The 14,577-nt window shown below is 40.2% G+C and overlaps 3 protein-coding genes across 10 annotated transcripts in view; 1 reads left to right on the top strand and 2 right to left on the bottom strand.

The window, feature by feature from the left end:
- Positions 1–14: 14 nt before the first annotated feature.
- Positions 15–3,233, bottom strand: ccr7 (chemokine (C-C motif) receptor 7). Its single transcript, XM_026360541.1, has 3 exons — positions 3,151–3,233; positions 2,066–2,115; positions 15–1,815 (listed from the first exon to the last, which is right to left on the bottom strand). Exons 1-3 carry the CDS (start codon positions 3,164–3,166, stop codon positions 742–744), a joined length of 1,140 nt encoding a protein of 379 aa, XP_026216326.1. The 5' UTR covers positions 3,167–3,233; the 3' UTR covers positions 15–741.
- Positions 3,234–4,880: 1,647 nt separating this feature from the next.
- Positions 4,881–13,134, bottom strand: LOC113162420 (SWI/SNF-related matrix-associated actin-dependent regulator of chromatin subfamily E member 1). Of its 6 annotated transcripts, none has more exons than XM_026360536.1 (11): positions 13,062–13,134; positions 11,770–11,820; positions 11,379–11,422; positions 10,978–11,082; positions 10,028–10,108; positions 9,561–9,692; positions 9,166–9,337; positions 7,198–7,370; positions 6,990–7,091; positions 6,178–6,439; positions 4,881–6,088 (listed from the first exon to the last, which is right to left on the bottom strand). In XM_026360536.1, exons 2-11 carry the CDS (start codon positions 11,774–11,776, stop codon positions 5,883–5,885), a joined length of 1,284 nt encoding a protein of 427 aa, XP_026216321.1. In that variant the 5' UTR covers positions 11,777–11,820; positions 13,062–13,134; the 3' UTR covers positions 4,881–5,882. The 6 variants fall into 6 exon arrangements, with proteins under 6 accessions (XP_026216321.1, XP_026216322.1, XP_026216320.1 ...); XM_026360537.1 differs by having other exon boundaries at positions 13,058–13,119; XM_026360535.1 differs by lacking the exon at positions 13,062–13,134 and adding an exon at positions 12,678–12,816.
- LOC113162418 (DNA-binding protein Ikaros-like) overlaps positions 12,901–14,577 on the top strand; it is a 28,229-nt gene continuing 26,552 nt past the window's right edge. For all 3 annotated transcript variants that reach the window (XM_026360531.2, XM_026360529.2, XM_026360528.2), the window contains exons 1-2: positions 12,901–12,972; positions 13,629–13,687. In XM_026360531.2, the coding sequence (XP_026216316.1) occupies positions 13,648–13,687 (40 nt within the window). In that variant the 5' untranslated portion in view covers positions 12,901–12,972; positions 13,629–13,647. The remainder of the gene's footprint in view (positions 12,973–13,628; positions 13,688–14,577) is intronic.

The following is a 14,577-nucleotide window of genomic DNA, read 5'->3' as shown; positions in this document are numbered from 1 at the left end:
GGTGATGGTGAATCTTTCTTTTATTACATGAGTGTTTCCAGTCACATTATCTATAGCTGTGTTCTTTGTTACTGTCATTGTAACAATACTCTGTACTCTGTTGGTAGGTAGAATTGGCCTTTGAATGGCTAAAAGCTTTTTCCAGTTAAATCACACACATACTACAGAAATGATGCAATTTGTACATATGTGTTTCTACAAACCCAGATGTTTTTATGTATGAATATATTCTTTTTAACTCCTACCAACATGTTTAATCAGTAATTGCCACTTTAGATGTAAACTTAGATCCTTCCTGCAATTTGGCAAAAACATCTTTTGTCTTGTAACTGCATTTTTATTAGCAGATATAATCATGGAAGACCTCAAAAGAAGTGCAAGTTCTTGATGAAGGATCATCAACTGAAAATTCTTTCATAGTGTATTAACCAGTTGTGACTAATGTATATATTGCCCACTTATTTTTCATGACTGCTACTGCTGTGCTGATGGAATCAGTACATGTGGAGCTTTGAATTTAATCTTTATTTTACAACATTGCAAATACATGGTTATAGAAAAGAGTAAATAACACTGTTCAGAAGTCACAGAAACAAAATCCCACAGAACTATAACTATATGATAACTTTTGCTATGTACACGTTAAGTACAATATTTTGTTGACTTGAGCCTTTGAAATTTGACTCAACATAAGTATCCTAATGTTCAACTGTCCACATTGTTGTCAGGTGTGGATAGGCTTTAAGGAGAGAATGTGGTGGTCGTCTCAGTATCAGTGGCTGCTGAGCTCCTCCGCTTGCCACAAGTATACCTGAAGAACCTTTCCTGGCTCATGCAACCAAAGTCCTTCAGTAACTTCAGGAGGTCATGACGGAATTTCACACCAATAAAGGCATAGACAAAGGGGTTCAGGCAGCACCTCAAGAAGGCCACACACTGAGTGACATCCGTGGCATAAAGGAGATTGTTCTCATAGTTGCAGTCCTCAGATACCCCTTTTGCTGCGACAACTGTGGTCCAAAATAGGACCAGGTTATAAGGCACCTGGCAGACTAGGAAGACAGCCACCACAGCGAGAATCACCTTGATGGCTTTATTCCGTTCAAAGTTACGAGCCTGGCAAAGGGTCTGGACAATGCTGCTGTAACAGAAGCTCATGACCAGAAATGGGAGGGCAAAAGCCAAAACCATCTGGCTTGTTTGGATGCTGACGCGAAGCGGGTCAGATGTGCTGGAGTAAGGGGTGCAGGTGATGTTATTGATACTGGTGTACTTCATTTCTGGAATGGAGAACATCAGTGCCATTACCCAAATGACAGCTGAAGACACCTTACTGATGAAAACTGCTTGGGAGCGGTGGCGGTGAGCAGAGACAGCTTTGGAGATGGCGAAGTAGCGGTCCACACTGATGAAACAGAGAAAGAGCATGCTGCTGTAGAAGCTGACCTTGTAAATAGTGTGCATGGCTTTGCACACTGCCAGGCCCAGCACCCACTCTACCATGGAGTTGGCTGCCCAAAAGGGCAGTGACAGAGCAAAAAGGAAGTCTGCAAAGGACAGGTTGAGCAGGTACACATCTGTCATGGTCTTGAGACGCTTGAAGTAGAAAAAGGTGAGGATGACCAGGAGATTCCCTGACAGCCCCAGGAGACAGATGATGGAGTAGAAGGTAGGGATAAACCAGAGGCGGAATTCGCGGTTGGATGCTTTTGTACATAGCACAGGAATGCCTTCATAATCCACACTGGCGCTGTAGTCATATTCAGTTGTGTTCACCGTGCCGGTTGAATTTTCTTCATTTTGAGACAAGCAATGCTGTAATCAGAGACAGATTATATGATGTGTTGATGAAATTCTAAAACAAAAGCATTTATGAAGTAAATAAAGAAAGGGACTATCGCAGGTGGACGTCATAAATATCAAGCTACCAGCTATTAGCTGTTCCAGACACCTTTAGCAACCACTTCCTTTGGAAGGAAATGGTGGTCCAGTAGTGGCTGTTAACCTGCTGTTTTCAGTAGCAACGTTTATAACTGTAACTTTAATATTTGGGTGTTTTGATTACCTTAAAATTCAGCAGAAGAATCAGCACCGCTGGCAGAAGTGTCCGGGGATCTGAAAACAAATGGAGTGCATATGTCAAAGACCAAGCACTGTAACAGTGTTATTATCATTACCATTATTTTAAGGCATAGCATTAGGTAGTCTTGCACTTAATTTGTGAACTCAACACATTTAAAATAGATTGGTAAAAAAAAGGTTAAGGTTTCGTAACTTGTATTTCAAACAGTCAAACTACAAAAATGATGTCTTTCACACTTCATGACACCAGTTTGTAAACCAGACCTACATGTTCTAAATGTTTAGTTCCCAATTTGCAAAACTGACTGATGAGTCACACGCTTCACTCACTTACTAGTAAACTAACATTTATGTGGAAAATGGAAGGGGACCCCCCCTTAAATACTAATCTACTGTTCACATGTTCTGTTTCGTCTTTCTTTATTATTAGAAGTAACAGTCTTTGGAGACCCAGTGGTTTTTTTTATAGTCATCACAAACAAGACTTAGTTCCTTATTTTTGCAACAACAAAAGCAGATAGTCACAAAGTATATAGTCACTGACACCACAATTCCACTTACAGAGATGTTCTTACAGGAAAATTTCATAAAAAAACTACCTTTGCAAATCACTGTTGTTCTGGATACTGTCAATAACTAAGTGTTACGACTGGACAGTAACAGAGATTGGCACATTTAGAAACACACTGTACTGTTCCAACTGACAAAACATCCATTATTAAGATAATACTGACACTGCTTTATTTTCTGTGATTTTAAAAAATAAAAGTTTAAAAGGTGTTGAATGTAGTTGATTAGTAGCTTTATCACTTTCTGGAAGACTCAATAACTGTCTTCAATTAAATCTATAGCAGAAACATTCATACAGCCTGCAAGCATGCTACTGCTGTCAACTGTTTGAAAAAGTGATTAATTTTTAACTATAGTTTGAGGTTATGTCTCTACACTACTCTACACTCTATACATGATAATTATGATGGCTTGCTTACACCTATTCATTCACAACTATACACACACACATACAGCACATCCTCTTAACTATCTTAGTTAAACTGATAAGGTACTCACCGCTGACAGCAGTCATGTTGACTGAGAGTAGTACGCTGCAGGTAAAGCCACTAAACACAGAGGAGGCGAGCGTCTTTGGTGGTTTCCTCTTGTTAAAATGAAAAACACCCTCTCTTACTGAAACTTTGTTCTTCTTGGTCCTCCTGTATCACGTGAAATCATCAAAACCACAGGCTCCTACTAGCACGTAAAGAAAAAAAAATATTCCTTTTCATATTTCATTTTCTTTATCAATTGTGATCATACAATGTCCTGTTAATGAAAAATTATTATAGTTAAAACTGCAGTGGCATCTATCATTAGATTTTTAATTAATACACCTTTTATGTATTTACATTTTAGTCATTTAGCAGACGCTTCTATCCAAAGCGACTTACAAGTAGGGTACAAGGGTAAGCGTGAGGAGGTCTTGCCTAAGGACCCCTACTGGAGGTAGGACACGGATGGGATTTGAATCCCAGTCTCCCACATGGGAGGTGGTGATGTTACCACTACCCTAACCAGCTGCATGATGTGTATTATTTATATAGCTAGACATGAAATAATAATATATAGACTGGTTACTGTGACTCTCAACACATTCTTACAGTCTAATCCCTTCCTGAAGTTTAAGAAGTTTCTTTATTGGGTTTTGTGTGTTTAAAAAAGTCCAAAATTGTGGAAAAATCTAAGGACAAGGAAGCACAGGCACAACTCATGTCAAATGTTTGTGTTGTAAGTTTAGTAGGTTTGATTATTTTTCAGTTATTTAGTGTGACGTCCCACAGCTCATGTTCAGGCTTGAGGAGGAGCAGTGACTGTGGTGTGAAAGGTAACAGAAGTCTATGTTAATGAACTGTTTCAGGAAAAAAGCACTCACTATGTTTGATAGCAACACTATGATAGCTCAAAGCCACACTGTGCTGCCCGCACACAGTGATCTGACAGTGCTCGCCAACATCACAGTTATAAATTCATTTTTATGTTGTTCAATTTCATCACTGTCTATTACTGTTACACGGTGCAGTATAATAACTGAAATATTCACTGATATGTTTCTTATATATATCCATTTGTCAGATTTAGATCTTTGTACTTTAATCACAGCTAAATCTTGTACTGGACAGCAAAATGCAGAATCTCCCTTTGGCCCACTAACTCACAACATATGCACAGCCTTCTGCACACCTGTATCTGCGGTTGTGGTTGTAGCTTTCACTTGAGGCAGAGTAAACCGCACAGTACAAAACATGGCAAGTTGCAAGGGGGAACATCTTTCACATTTAAAATAAAGCACTATCATATCTAAAGATCACACCATCTAACAGGAGGGTGATACGATAGAAACATCACACAGATGATTTATATATCCTGTCAGCTCTAAGTTAGTCCCTCACATAGTAGCGCTGAACTTTAACACAGCTGAACACCCAGAGGGATTGCTACATTTGCACTGAAAACAGGAAATCAGAACAATTCCCTCTCAACCTACCCACTTCCCTTACCTGTACCGTGCAAAGGACAAATGTGTGCAAGCATACAGTATGCAATGGTGAAGGTTATATACAAACCCCTGCATATGAGTATTTTGAACATTTAAAAGCATTTTGCATTATCCTGTTAAAAGCACTCCTGCATTTTTGACATTATGGATGCTTGTACTGTAAATGTTCATTTAGATGTATTTATATTAAAGAACATTCACCTTGTATTTAAACATATTTGGAAAACAAATGAAGGGAGTAGGGTAGAAATGTTTATTGGTATAAATATGCAAAATGAAAATTATTTTAAGACTGCATGTTTATGACGCCTCTTTAAGCTGTTTAACCACAACATGAAAGTCCATGTTTTAGCAAACCTTGATACACTGTGTACACAATTACGGTACATTTAAAAGATTTCTGCTGAAAATTGCAATATTGACCATAACACAGAAATGTTCTAAGCATACTGCTTTTGATTTGATTAACAGCTAGCAAACTTGAGAACACTGGCAGTCAAGCATTGTACAGCACTGACGTTCATGTGATATATTTACGGATGGACTAGGCTGCGCCCAGGACAACCAGTACACAAGTAGAATAAAAATGTTGATAATAAATAACAAAAATAACTACTACTAATGACTACAAACTCCTGAGACAATACTGTCACTGTAATACTGATACAGAGAGTAAACAAATATTCTCCTGCCAAGGAGACGGTCGCCCAACTCCACTCTTCACAAGTATGCAAAATTATTTTTAAAATTTGCAACATGCAAATGTAACAACAAAAGCAACAATGACACTACAATACAAAGGACAAAGTTAAAATTGACACTAAACAATGTCTGTTTCATGTGACAGCTTTTTTCACACAGCCAGTCTTAATTTGCGAGAATCTGGGATCTGCCAGACATAGTGCTAGAGATATGTATTAATATGTGCTGAAGAGGGCCTGGATAGGGTCTTCCAAATGGCAATGAGGCCTGTGAAGGAAATATAGTGCTTTCACATGAGCCTTCATGGCAGCCATTGATTTTAGGCAGGGCTGTTGTTTTGTTGGTTTCAAGTGCTTTACGTTTTTCATTTTCATATTTCTACTCGGAACATGTCTGTCATCTTTGCCATGGCCTTGTCAAATACTGAGCCCATCTGAACGCTCCTCATATGACAAACTGAGATGATACTGTGCAATACATGTTATCAGAGGATGGCCAGCAGACAAAATGATGAGTCTTACAGTTCACACCCGGTCAGGTTTTGGACTCAGTGGGCTGCTCTGGCCCTGCTGGGCCCCTCTGATGGCTCACTGGTCAGGGCATCTTCAGTCTGAGCAGAGGTGGTCTCTGAACCTGTGTTACTGTCACTGGTTCCCTCCTCCAGGGCTCCCTCTGGGACACTCTCCTTGTCCTCTGTTGCTCCTTCCTCGCTGCCTGGATGAGCCTCAAGCTCTTCTGAGGCCTTAGGCTTTCCTGAGTTAAAAATAAAAAAAGTGAAATGTTAAAAACCTGAACCCCTGCAACACAGTCAGTACTTAAGTCACAAATCAGATGTATCTCACCTTGTGTATCTGTGGTGCTAGAATCTGTATCGTCACCTTGCTTGTTGCTGCTTTGACTGTGCGAATTCTGCTGAGACTTGTTGCCATGTGTTGCACAAATGTGCTTTTCTTCTTCTGCTAAGACACAGGTGGGGGCCTCTCTAGCACCTCGGTCTCCTGCGTCCTTCTCACGTTCTGCCATTCGTTTGCGTGCTGCCTCTTCTGCTGCAGCAATCTCTGCAGAAATCTTCTCCATGTCCACTTCCACCTTCATACAGCACAGCTAAAAAGCACATGTAATGCAAAAAAATTCAAACTTGCACAGCTCTTTAGTACTGTACTGTACTGTACTAACTCTTCAGAATCACACTGAGCAGACTTTAGCTGGCTGAGCATGCATTTGCAGCTTGGAAACAAAGAAACGAAAGTAACAACTTACTTCATTTAACTTTATCATGGAATGAGCAGTTATTTTCCTACTACAACAATTATTCATTACATGTTCAGTCTTGATGTCATTTCTCAGTCAGTGAACGAATGCTGTAAGAAGTTGCATAAAGGGTAAATGGCGCCACCTGTTGTGAATAGTGCATTCAGTTGTACAGTGCTGCAGCTCATTTCAGGACAATGGTTATTATGGGGGCTACAAATTGTAAAATTGATGACAGCTATACGATTGCCAGAACATGTGGATGAAGTTAGCAGCAGCTGGTGGTTGTAAGGCAGACACAGACTGGCACATAACAAGAGCTACACACTGTAAAGTTAAACATGCAAAGTGAAGCTTGCGTGCGAGTAAGTGATGACCAAACTCAATGTAAAAGACATTGTACCCTTTTGAGCTCATTCGTGAACGACTCTGTGGCTTCAATGAACTTTCTTTTCTTGTCTTGGTGGCGGTCTTCAATCTGAAGCAACTCCGCCTCCAACTTTCTCTGTGAGACGAGACACACAGGCACCACAGTTATTGCTTTATCAGCCTAAACAAAAAAACCTGTCAATGTCATATGTCACCTCTGTGTGACCACAAAGTGATCATACCTGGTGAACCATCAAAGACTGGACCTGCCGTTTGAGGACCTGCATACGAGCAGTAGTAACAACTGACCGCACATCTGGGACCACGCTCTCACTGAGAATCTCGCTGATCAGACGGTGGTTGCGCTGGAAACGAGCTGCAGCTGAGTGCTTTATGGAAAACCCATCGTCATAATCTGAAGACATGAAATAAATCTGAGTTGTTACTATTACCAGTGGAAAGTATATTTTTATACACCTGTCAAAGGTCTAAGAGTAGACATGGGTTACACAGTCACTGTCTGTGGGTACAGGGGACTTTGGCAAACTATGACACAAATAATACAAAACAAAATTATGCAAATACTGCTGCATCAAGACACTATAAACATAAGGAGGATATTGCTCAATATTTACACACGGTCAGAGTTAAGTATACACCATTATGACAAAATACATCCTGAAGCAAAGAGGTACTGTTATTGTTAGGGTGAATGGGACAAGCGGTTAATTATAACCCACCGTGTGGACAGAAGTTTTAAGATGTAGTCTGCAATTTTCATTCGTCAGCGAGTGCTCGTCTTTGTCTTTAAATGTATACTTTTTTGCCATTTAAACACAGGATGATTGTGCAGCAAGGTAAAATCCAAATACAGTTAATCTGCAGTGCCTTAAGACAATAATCATCCTTGTTACTTTTTCCACACTCTGTGGTGATGAAGAAGTAAGTCCAGATGGATTCAATTAGGGTGGTTTTTTATATTCATTCAGTTCTAAAGTACTAAAGCTGTTTCTTAAGATATATTTTACAAAGGCAGGATTTTTTCTCAATCTGACTTTTTATTTATCAGTTGGTTCCTCCCCTTATTTTTATTACTACTATTCAAACATGGCACTGTTTTTTTGGTTTTGTTGCGGCAAAATTCTGCTAAATGTGCAACAAGAGCTCTCAGTGGGTATCACCTGAATTTGCTCGTGCTGCACGCTCATGTGTGCACCCACATGTGCACCCCTGAAACTTTCCAGAAATGAATCTCATCTGACATGCTGAAACTTTCAAAGGTGCTCACATAGGTGCTCTGACACCACAACAGGAAACAGTCAGGGGAGGTAATAAATTGTGATGGCAGTGTGTGAGAATTAGGTTTTTCTTATGTTCACAATTTCTGCAGCATTCTGTAGTCTCACTAATGTGTGGGATATTTTTCAACTTTTCCATCCAACACTACACTTTCCCTCTGCATACTCATGTTGTTTCAGGTTTTATATTACAGATTGGAAATAAAACCATGGTACCTTATGAATGCCTAATGTTCTGATTGGGTTAAGAAAAATGTGTGTATGGGGGCAGCTTGGGGAACAAATTCTTTAAGACGGTATTTATTAAAACAGCACAATCTTTGAATATGTACACACAGTGAGCTAAATCCTATGTAATAATCGACGTAATGCAGCCTGTTGAGAACAGAACTCACTGGGATACCATGTCATTTTCATGGTCTGTGGTGTTTCTAAATAGTAATACGTTTTATCTGTAGTTGTCCTGTACATTATTATCTTCAACAGTAACTCAGCCAGACCCCAGACATGCATCATTTCCTTGAGGTGGGTGTAACTCAAATGTCTTCTTCTGGTTTGTGTGTCTAACATGTGTGCGTCAGTCTTTAAAACAACAGGGAAAAGAATGTAAATTTTGCAATTATGTCTAAGCCAGTGCCAAGAATACATTCAAAATGTAAACTGTTGGGCAAAACAAAGACAAATTTTGTTATATTTTGAAACTTAAAAGTAGAAACATTTCATGAGATTTGACATTTCAGAGGTAGCATTACCAAAATGTGGATGGTTGTGGCATTGTAGGAGGAGGGAAAAAGATAACACAGCCTCTGGGTGTGCGGACTGGCAACTTTGTGTGGTCGTGTTACAGTAATTACAGCTCTGTCACCATGCTCTAAACCTTGGGAGACAAAGCATTTAGCTGAGTGACCTTACCGTCTGGATCCTCTGCTGGCTGAATACTCATGTATGGCTCGCCTTTGTCCAGTCGGGACTGCCTCTGGCGGCTCTCCTCCTCCAGAGCTGCCTCGGCGCGGCTTTTTGCATTGACGTAGGCCAGGTAGGCTGGCGAGTTGTGATAGGCCTTCATGCTCTCATTATACTCAATCTACAGTGGAAAAGATGACAGGAATGACGAGGAAACAGACAGGCAAGCAGACACAACATGTGGACCCTCGTTTCTATCAACTACGACAAGATAAGGAAACAAGTTTACTCAGGACTGTTAGAAAGGGAGGAATGATGACTGGAGGGACCCACAACTGTTGGAGACACATCTACTGGTCACCCATTAGAAAATCCCCATAAACACCCCTTGCAAAACAACCAACCTTCTCTGCTTCGTAGTCATTCAAATAATCCTGTTTCTCCTCATCAGTGAGGTCCCTCCACATGCCACCGATTATCTTCCCAATTTCCCATAGCTTCAGATCAGGATTGGAGGCTTTTACTTGATCCCAAACCTGGTGATGAGAACCAGACATGGGTGTGGGGTTGGGTTGGGTTGGAGGGGCTATAAGTGGTTATCTCTTTGCAGAGAGGTCACAAACCAGAGGAGGCCGTGTGCTTTAAGCTCCATCTCCAAGTTAATAAATCCCACTGTGTTGTGAACTGGCCTAGCTAAGTCCTGGCTTAATGTGGCTCCACACCTACCTTGATAAACAGCTATTAGTGTCTGAAACAAAATGTATATCTTACTTAGTCTGAGATGACAGAATATCTTAGAAGCAAAGCATCCCTGTATTCCAACAGAGCACATGATGATGCAAAAGGCTGCAAGCGCACACTGGGTACTTACCTTACGACTATATCTCATGTATGGCATCAGTGGCTTATCGGGAGGCTTGGGTGGCTTTGGGATATTAATTCCAGATGAATTCTGGTAAAGAAAGAAAAAGAGTGACCTTAAGGCACAGTTACTGCTGAGTGATCAGGAAACCATTTCAGCACCCTGGCAAAACTAGACTGAGTAGAGCTTATGACACGACATGCAGTGTGCACGGTTATGTAATTTGAGAGAAAACTATTAAACATTAGACTTAGAATCACATACAAGAAGCACCTTGTATTACTTGAATAACCTTGATCTATTAATTAACTGAATTAATGACAGTTTGGAGTCAGGAATGTCACAGAATTCAATGGAATAGCTGACTGTGGAAAAAAAAACAAAACTCTCACTTAAGCTGAGACTTGCCTGCTGTGAGACATAATGCCGTTATCAGAGTCAGCCAACCACAGCTAGCATGCAGAGACTAAATTACTGCTCAGCAGCCACAGCCATGCCAAGCAGCGAGTCTGTAATGCCATGGCAACACTGATGGCATGGATTACTTAACATGGCTGTCAGAAATGCAGACTTTGAAAGGCAGGTGGTATTTGAATACACACAGATGGACTCTTAGCCAGTCTGCGCTGTGATGGAGGCAGCAGAGGGAGTTTGGGATGACACATACTCGATTCAGTCTCAGTGGTGACATGAGTTAGGCTTCTCATTCCACTGATTCTGCAGCATTTGCTCTTTCAGTACAGGAGATGCAAAAATACATCTATTGTTGTTTGATCGGAAACTTCAGTGCTATTGGTGCTCACAGTGGTTTTAGCAGTGTCTTCCACTGACTAACCAAGCTGACTGTTCAGTGTTGTGTGAACCTTAACTGGAAGTGAGCTGTTACTGGTTATGATTTCTCCCCTTGGCTCTACCTGACATTTTTGGTCAAACCGTTTTCTCTATGTTAATATTCATACCGTTACCCGACTGTTGCTGCTTTGGCTCCCTCCCAGTCTGTAGTTGTTGTAGGCCAGATGGCTGTAAGGGTTGTACCCCACAAAACCGGTAGTGTTGGGCATTTGCTGATGGAAACAAATGAGACAGAAACACGAATGAGAAATGATATAAAAGAAGGAGGGGGGGGGGGGGGGATAAAGGCCAAGACAGAAACAAATTAAGAAACAAATGAAAGAAGCCGGGAAAACGCTAATGAAAAATAAATAAACTTGCATTCATGCTGGGGCTATAAGGAAAGTATCTTCTTAGAAGAAGTGGTGTCAGCACATCAACAAAAATGCTGATCTCTCTGAAAATTAGGTTTTTATTAAAGCCAGCAGTGTCAGTTTAACCTGGCAGAGCCATGTAACAGGGTACTTACAGTTGTGGGGGCAGGTGGAGGTGGAGGGGCATAGGAGGGTCTCTCTGTGGTGAAAGAGAAGGTCCAGGTGAGATAACACCCTCCTTGTAGAACACAAACTATTTACTTTCTTCCAATTTGTAAATATTTCCAACTAAATAGCATCTAAAAAGGTATTTCTTTCTACATTAAATTGAACTAGTACAACAAACTAAAATCTGTATCACTGGAATTTCTGTTATTGATGTAATATGTAATATAATAATGTAAGTCATGTAATATACTAGTGGTACGTTTCACATAGAGTCCACGGGGAGCAGGTCTCATGTACTTAAATATGTAGCTTAATAGTATCAGCTACAAAAAGCTTTAGCGTTAAATCAAACTACCCAAAACACCCCCAGTTCCTTACTTGACATCTTTGAAGTGAGCAGTGGATATCAGTCTATTCCAGTCATTGGCTCTGTAATAAACACATTTTAGAATAGGACAATATTTTATAGTGTATTGATGGGATTACTTGTGTTGACAAAGTGTTTCATACAAAGCACGAAACAAAGAGATAGCCATAATGTCTGTCAGACAGCGGGGTTTGCTAAAGCTGCCTAGCATCGACGTTAGCTCCAAGTTAGCTTCATGGCACTGCACTGAGAACGTTAGCTAAAATCTTCACTTGGAAGACGTTTCATGTGAGCAAAATACATGTAATCAATAATAACACATATTTACTTCATGCCAAATGAGTTACGTCTATGTGTATATCGCAATAGATAAAATAGCACCAGTAATTAACGTTACGGTTGATGGTTTTCACCATTCATCTAGCGCTAACGTTACATCCCTGCGGGATCATTAGAGCTGCATCTTAGCCAGCGAGCTAACGTTAGCATGTCTTCATGCTAGCCAGCAGCTAACAGTGCAGCTACAGTCATTTGTGTTTCTAGTTAGCTAACGTTCGATTAGCTACAGCACAGCAGACACCAGCAAAAGACATATTGTGAATGTGCGTAGTGCAACTTTGACTGTGGCTTTATTATACTGTTATAACTATATCATCAGATGATAGATTTGTGGCTACCTATGTTCACCAGGCGAATTCCTCTTAACGCTAACCGAATCTAGCTGTTAGTTATCAAATAACCAGCAGCCTGACTACCAGCTAGCTGGTTATGTAGCTCAGCTAACTGGCTCCATGAAAAGAAAATGACATCGCAGAGATATTCTTAGCATGCAGCGTAAGATCAAACCAGCACATCTACAGAAAATCTCTCATATATTTTGATATTGACAGTAATGTATATTGATGGCCAGAAAACTCACCCTAAAAGCTTTAGTCCCCACCACACTGTACGTTGTGGCTTTGATAGGGAAGGATTAGCTACCACCTAGCTCAGAGAAACAGTCCCTACAATAAACGAATGAAATGGGGTCCACTCGTAATATTCGTGCAGAATCTTCCAGAATTGCACCCCCACCCTTTCTTCATTACGGCTGTGCCTTGTCTCGATGCTGATGTTCATCGCTCTCAATGTCACTGCAGCAGCTCTCGCTTATTGATAAGACATTAGAAACATCATTCTCCCTCCATGATATCCTTTCTGAGGAAAAAGAGCAGGTATCCGAACGACACAGCGCTGCTTCACATTTCACATAAATAGCATCATATTTAAGATGCAGATGTGTATCATCATAATACTTACTTACATGTTACAGGATGATTCTGCATAAAACACATTGTGAGTTATCCACTGAGTTGGAAGGAAAAAGTCAATTCATTGTGATTGCAAAATACAATGTGACCAAATTGTGCCTTGTCAGTACATCTTGCACCTACTTGAGATAATGTAATAATCTCAAACAATAAATTTATTATGTCATCGTCCCATAGGTTGCAGTGTAAATGCTTCACAGGCCACTAAGTCTTTGAGAAAACCAGGGTTGCCCTCTTCACTGCTCCCTTGTTATTAGAAGTGAAATATTTGGCATTCTTGTTCACATTGTTTGAGAGCCGCCCAGTTCAATAGTTGTAATAGTGTGTTCGCTAAAGATAACAATCCAAAGCCTGAAGGATTTAGTCCACATCTCTGTCCATTCAACCCAAAAAGTACTTGTTTTGGATTTGTTAATTGATTGTGTTCATTGTGACCACATTTCTTTCTGTTTACAAGGCGCAATTGAGAATGTATTTTATTTATACTTGACCTGCCCCCAGAATAATATGCACGTAGGCACTGTTGAGCTCACCTCTCATCTTTTCTTCTTGTTCACCAGGCAATGACCAGCTGTATGGATGTTTAGTGCTGCACACCTGAGATGGAGGACATCTGGAGGTAAGGTGGAGGTCAAATGCCTCCTGGAAGCTACTGTGCAGGCTTAACACAAACACACACACAGGGGCTCCCACACACAGCTGTGGGATTGTGGATGCCCAGGGGCACAACAGGGGCTGTGACATTTTGAATCAGTCAGAAGAAAACCCATTAAGCTGTTCTTGTAATGCAGATTCAGACCCAGTTCTTAAGCCAGTAGAGCTCTCTAAAATAGGCTCAGGCAGTGGAACTAAGCAGACTTGAAAGTTTACTCTGGTGGTGGACACAGGAGTTATTTTTAGAAGCTGCTGCAGTCAGATTATTATGTTGTATCTTTCCAGATATATTCCTCGGATGAATGCCTTGAATATTATCTATCTAGTCTATCTAATCTGCATTTGCAGTGAGCTCAGAGAAATATATAGACTTGTGTCTAGCTTCAAACAATCTTAAATTCAATGTAAATGTTACATCTGCTACCTGGAGGCAACAGTGGGGTATGTTTTTCCAGCTTCAGGCTGATTGCTACTGTGAGTATGCTCATCATGTCATGAGTCATGCACCTGTAAATTTGTTTCTTAGTTTGATATCTTCAGCTGCTTTGCTAGCTTTTGGCTGATTTGATTTGTTGTTGTTGTTGTTGTTTTTTATATACATAAAACATAACAAGAAGTTATTTTTATACTAATATTTAATTCAGATGCTCAGGACATCTTTTAGCCAAGATATTTATTGTAAAAAACATTACAGTTGAAAAATAAATTTAACTTAAGCAGCAAAAATGACAGTTGGAATTAAACAAAAAAACTTTATGACAGTAAAAATTAGCAACAGAAACCACTGAATTAACATAAACAAACATAAACAAAGAGCATTATTACTGCTACTAATAACAACAGCAACAGCATTGT

The sequence above is a fragment of the Anabas testudineus genome, chromosome 1 (assembly GCF_900324465.2).
Source record: "Anabas testudineus chromosome 1, fAnaTes1.2, whole genome shotgun sequence".
Classification (NCBI taxonomy): domain Eukaryota; kingdom Metazoa; phylum Chordata; class Actinopteri; order Anabantiformes; family Anabantidae; genus Anabas; species Anabas testudineus.
This window is presented reverse-complemented; position numbering and strand designations above follow the sequence as displayed.